The sequence below is a fragment of the Canis aureus genome, chromosome X (assembly GCF_053574225.1).
Source record: "Canis aureus isolate CA01 chromosome X, VMU_Caureus_v.1.0, whole genome shotgun sequence".
In the NCBI taxonomy this organism is placed as follows: Eukaryota; Metazoa; Chordata; class Mammalia; order Carnivora; family Canidae; genus Canis; species Canis aureus.
In genome coordinates this window covers 53,626,770-53,633,171 of record NC_135649.1, presented here as the reverse complement: position 1 = coordinate 53,633,171, position 6,402 = coordinate 53,626,770, and the positions used below count along the sequence as shown (strand labels likewise).

Genomic DNA, 6,402 nt, shown 5'->3' with positions numbered 1-6,402 from the left:
TATGTTTCTAGGAATTTGTCAATTTCTTCTAGGTTATTCAATTCGTTTGTGTACAGTTATTCATAGTATCCTCATAATCCTTTATAAATCTCTGTAAAATCAGTAATAATATCCCAACTATCTGTGTTGTAGGATTGAACCCCGTGTCATGCTCTACACTCAGCACAGAATCTACTTGTCCCTCTCCCTCTGCTCTTCCTTGCTTCTCTCTCTCTCTCAGATAAATGAATAAAATCTAAAAAAAGAATGCACCTATTATTTTATTTTATTAAAGTTTTTATTTATTTGAGTAATCTCTACACCCCATGTGAACTTGAACTCACTACTCCAAGATCAAGAGCTCCATTCTCTTCAAACTAAGCCATCCATGGGCCTTTCCACCCATTGTTTTAGAACAGCCTTTTCCTCTCTTCAATTCTCTCAATTTTTATTTCATATATTTTTGAGCTCTGTTTTTAGTTGGGCATTTCCTTATATCTTCTTGATGCATTGAAAATTTTATCAGTTTAGAATATCCTTCTGGTTCTCTTATTACTTTTTTTATTTCAAGTTTATCTTGACAAATAATAATATAGCAACCACAGTTTGTTTTTGTGTGTGCGCATGTGTTTTGTTACTCTTTACATGGAATATGTTTTTCCATTCTTTTGCTTTCAACCTCTTTCTATCTAAAGGTGAGTCTCTAGTAGATAAATATGTTTGTTTTTAAGTCCAGCCTTCCAAACTCCCCCTTTTAATTGGAGAATTTAATTCATTTACATATAAAGTAATTATTCATAAAGAAGTGCCTAGTTCTGCCAGTTAGCTGTTTTCTGTATCTCCTACATGTTTTTTGTTCCTTAATTTCTCTATTACTATCTATTTTTATATTTAGTTGTTTTTTTGGTAGCCTACTATTTTGATTCCTATCATTATTTCTGTTATTTTTATTTATTTTCTTATTAGTTTCTTTAGGGATTATACTTAATATCTTAATCTTATAACCCATTTTTTATAATGCAAACTTAATTTTAATAACATAATCTGTTCCTATACATATTTGTCCCTTTTCTATTGTTTTTGTTACAGATTACATCATTACACGTTATGATCATTAACATTGATTTGTAATTATGGTGTTATGCATTGGTCTTTTAACTCATAGAAAAAAAAACTCATTGTCTTTTAACTCAAAAATACAATAACATTGGGTTTTATATTTACCTATGCAATTACCTTTATAATTGTTCATTATTTCTTATTTTTTTTGAGTTACCGTTAGTGTCCTTTTATTTCTGTCTGTAGGAGGTCCATTAGTATTTCTTACAGAACAGGTTTGCTAGCAAGAAATTATACTTGTTGTTATTATTTTGGTAATATCTCAGGGCTGTAAATATGTTATCACACTACCTTTTTACTTCCATTGGAGAAATCAGATATTGATCTTATTGTGGATTCCTTAAATGTGACAATTCACTTCCCTCTTGCTGTAAAATCACTCACTTTTTGGCAGTTTGATTTAATGTGTCTCAGTGTGGACTTCTTTGAGGTCCTGCTTAGAGTGGATGTATTTGGTCATAGTTTTCTTTAGCTCATTGAACATAGTTAAGATTCGATTTAGTGGTTTTGACTATTAATTCCAAAATCTAAGTTTCTTCATGGTTAGTTTCTGTCATTTCCTTTTTTTTTTTTTTCCTGTGTAGCTGATGCCTTCCTGGTTTGGTTTTGTTTTTTTGTTTGTTTGTTTGTGTACTTGTTTTTGGTCATGCCTAGTAATTTTTTGTTTTGTTAGAACTAGTCATTTGAGTATAACTCTGGAATTTGGATTTTTCTAATTCCTCACAGACTGCTGATTTTTGTTTGCTGAGGGCTGTTTGTTTGTAATTTCCAAATAGTTGATGCAAACTGTCTATTCCTTGTGTGCAGTTACTAGATTTTGGATTTCATTATCTCGCTGTCAACCAGTGATCTGACAAAGTTTAACTTACATGTCTAGTTCTAAAGATCAGAGGAGGTGTTTCTATTTAAGTCTTCTGATAGATTCCATCTGGAGAAGCTACTGCAACCCAAGAGGGTTGAAACCAAGGCAAGCACCTGCAGTGGCCCTTCAGGAAACTGCTCAACCAACCAAAATGCACGTTCTTAAATTTTCGATAACAGGATCCCCACTGCCCACCCTGACATCAGCCAACACCTCAAGTACTCAGGCACTATCTTCATAGTGGTGCTGAGGAATGGTGTTTGATATCTGTTTTGTGCATGTTGTTCTCTTACCAGAGAGCAGTAGTGTCTCCCTTCAACAAACACTTCCCTTGTTGTAAGTATCCAATCAGGTTTCAATGTTTTGAAATAGTTTATTTAAATTACACTTTCTAGCTCAGTGATTGCTTTGGTGATGGGACCAATCCTCGGAATGTATCCTTCTGCCATTTTGTGTCAACTCTACTTTCTTAAACCTTTTTTTCCTGCTTTTCTTCCTTTGATATGTCTTTTGAAATCTCATACAAGTCCCCAAAATGTTGGTTGCATGCTAATGTTATGATAATTAGAACTGTCTCATAGTCTAAGATAAACTATATTGAGAAGAATTAATCAATTTTGATTCTCTTCACCATCAAATTTGAACATGTATCAGACTTCATTACTTTAACTTGGTTCTCCGTTAAAGTGGGAATACATTGTGTATTTAAATACCAGCATTATAAATAACGGGATTTTTTTTTCATAGGCTTGGTGTGGTTTGTGAGATTAAAGACTATTCCAAATTTTGCCAATTATGAAGAATAGATTTAACTTTTATTATTATTACATATGATTTAATTTTACATAGTATTTTTGTCTTCCATATGAGTTGACTGGTAAAAAATAAAACGTAAAAATTTTGCTGTATAGGTTTAAAGCCCAGAAAGTAACTTGCTTTTCAAAGGTCTTTTATTTCCATGTGATCTTTTTATTTATCATTTATGTCCTAAAGTGCATTGAAACCAAACACATTTGTACATTTATTCACATTACGTTGTAATTCATTTTTGGTTATTTATTTGGGAGAGAAGGGGAATATACACTGGTATTATAATAGAATCGCAATCAGAAATTTACTATCCTAGTTACTCACTTTTTAGAGTTGTTAATGCATGCTTAATAGTTCTAATAATAAAATATTAAATTTTTGTACTTCTATTTCTTTGTAGAACCTTGTCAAATATCTTCCTGAGCAGAAAGTACTCAGTGAATTAGCACAGCTGAGGAATGAATATGATGACCTATGTGAACCTGAACAATTTGGTGTTGTGGTATGTATCTTACATAAAGGCCCACAAACTCGGCTGTGATATAACAATTGTCAAAAAGAATATTTCAACTGTTGATTTATTTTTTCAAACTGTACAATGGCGTAATTAAACATAACGTTGACTGTCAGGAAAAATAAAACTTTATTATTTGTCATGCTATTGAAAAATAAAGAAATTTAGATTTATATTCTACAGAATACCTCAAGATATCTCATGGGATCTCTAACATACTAGTGCCAATATTTAATTCTATTAATTAATATATGAAAAGTAGTATATATTAGTGTATTGGCTATTTTCTTCTTTTATTTAGATCTTGATGTTAGAATTTTCCCCCAGCCTTCCAAATTTAGGGTAAATAAAAGAGTAGTAATTAGATAATAGCAATATTCTAAAAAATTTTTGTTGTATGAGTTGTGTCAGAGAAAGCACAAGAATTTTTAGATTTCTTATAGAATGTCATTAATTAACTGAAACCTTTAAATACACTGTTTCAGCTGGGAAGGAAATATCATAAATATATATCATGCTTTAGTATGATTAAATCATTACTGGATTGAGTTGTTTCCTCATCCCCTCCTCATTTTAAAGAGTACAAAAGATGACTAGATATAAATTACGTATTAAAGGATATTGTTATATGTTTTAAGCATTCCCCAATCCTGCTATTGAAATAATGGGCAAAAAATGGAAAAGAGGAGATGGCGATTTATTTAAATTTCTTGGAGAAAAAGCTATTTTTAACCTAGGTATTCAATACAGGTTTGTTCATTGTATGGATAAGCAGCTGTAATATGGCTGCCAACTTTACCCTGGCTCCCTAACAATTTCATACCCGAATACTAAGACTCAAAATTAACATTGGAACTAGTAGTCAAATACTGTGTTTCATTCAAATATTTTATTACCTTTTTAAAAGTAATGTATTTTAAATTTATCTGATTTGATACTTTGCAATTTAAAAATCTTATTTAACGTCAAAATGTGATAGATGGAACAGAGAACATTCCTTTTGAACATGTGCAATAACTGCTTGCCCATATTCAGAGCTTATTAATTCTCAGATATGGCATTGCATATAGTGATGTGGAAATGTTCTGTCAAATCTTTGAAAAGAAAATCAGGAATGTGTACTTAGGATGAGAGAAAGCTAATGCAAAGGTATCTTAGGAAGATATTTTTGTCTTTTTTGAATTAAGCCAATTATTCAGTTAAACTGGCTAGATATTCTTTATTAAATACCAGTGCTTTAGTACAGTATTTAATAAAATTTTCTAGACCAAAGTCCACATTTGAAACCTAAGCTGCTTGAATCATACTATAATTGAAGCAAAGCTATATACTCTCTGAGAATTCAGCTGTGTCATGATGGTTATGAGTTCTACAGTAGGTACACTACACAGTTTCTCTGAAGTCATTTTTTTTTTCTGAATGCAGTTTATCTTGGAAGATCTATTAGTTTGCCAAGCAATTCCTTCAAGAAGAATATCCTTGGTGCCACACTGAGGAAATTAAGTTTCGGGACATAAAAAGCAATATACCTTCTGAACTAAAAGCAAACTAGAAAATGGAAGAGGTTTCTTGTTTATGCACATAACCATAAATAATTCTGGGGCTGTGAATATGAAGTAACCTGGCCCTTTTATTTAACTCTCCCTATCCTTAGTTACATATTTGTAGGGAAAAAAGTCAAGGACATTGCAAAGTAGTTTGTGTAATGTAAATCACCCAAGGTAGTATCCACTAGGATTTGCCAAATAAAGTTTAGATAATCTCATATCTAGAAAAATATTTTTGAAGTTATGATAGGCCCTAGCCTTTTAAGTACCAGCTATTATTGTTGCCATTATTATTTATAGAGAAAATGTATTGGGGTTCTTAGAATAGTATCTTATATATAATATATAATAAATGTTTATTTAATTAAATTATAGGACAATTAGGGGATCCCTGGGTGGCGCAGCGGTTTGGCGCCTGCCTTTGGCCCAGGGCACGATCCTGGAGACCCAGGATCGAATCCCACATCGGGCTCCCGGTGCATGGAGCCTGCTTCTCCCTCTGCCTGTGTCTCTGCCTCTCTCTCTCTCTGTGACTATCATAAATAAATTAAAAAAATAAATAAATAAATTATAGGACAATTATTAATCCCAAGTGTGAACCAGAGATTGAAATTCTTTAAAAGAATTAGGTTAAAACATATTTGTCTAGGTTATTGCTAAAATTAAATTAATATCTGTGTGAATACACCCAAAGATTTTTTAATCCTCAAAATTTATCAACAGCTTACATTTAAATAGGAAAATTTCAAAAGTGTAGAATCATCTGCAGTAATGAGAGCAGCTCCAGGCTGGTTGTCTTGCTTCTGCTAATTCCTCCATCAAAATAATTAGTGTAGTCTACTTCAAATGTATATGCAACATGTGATTTCTATATTTAAAACCTTCAGTGTCTCCCAGAATTTACAGAATAAAACCTGAGCTCCTTAGTATTCTCATTCTGCTGCTAACTCTGGCTTTATATATCCCTCTTCTCTTTGGTGAACTGAATGAATTGGTGTCTTTATGACATTTCAGCTTTTACCTCAGCAGAACTCTCATTGCCATTTCAGCAGTTATTTTACTTGTTCCTATTCAATGGCCTGTCATTTTTCCATTGCAACTATACCATATCTTACCTGATCTCCTCAAGTCTTCTAACCCTCCCCATTCTTTTCACTTAATACCAACAGTGTAATCTCTTACTTGCCAGAAAAAAAGGAAAGCACTTAGGCTTTTAGAACATCCAATATCTCTTCTACCTACAAAGCTATCTCTAGACATATCTTTTATTTACCTATTCTCTATCAAATCTCAGAAGAAGGGATACCTTATCATTATGACTAATATTATTGCCGTTACTATTATTATTTATACAAACAAAAGGTATTAAAGAGTTACTGTATCTGATACTATGTTAAGCACTTGTACATGAACCATCTTATGTATTCTTCATAATGCTAAGGTTAGTGCTCCATATTATGAATGAGGAAACCCAGCCTAAGGAAGGCTACGGGCCTTGTCCCAAGGTTATGTGTAGTTAAGTAGTATATGCAGAATTCAAACCCAGGCAGTGTGACTTCAGAGACAGTGTT

General features: G+C 32.3%; 1 protein-coding gene across 6 annotated transcripts in view; it reads left to right on the top strand.

Annotated features, from left to right (window-relative positions):
- Window positions 1-6,402, top strand: part of DIAPH2 (diaphanous related formin 2) — a 1,055,757-nt gene that overhangs the window by 521,917 nt on the left and 527,438 nt on the right. For all 6 annotated transcript variants that reach the window (XM_077888176.1, XM_077888175.1, XM_077888173.1 and 3 more), the window contains one exon: window positions 3,171-3,272. In XM_077888176.1, the coding sequence (XP_077744302.1) occupies window positions 3,171-3,272 (102 nt within the window). The remainder of the gene's footprint in view (window positions 1-3,170; window positions 3,273-6,402) is intronic.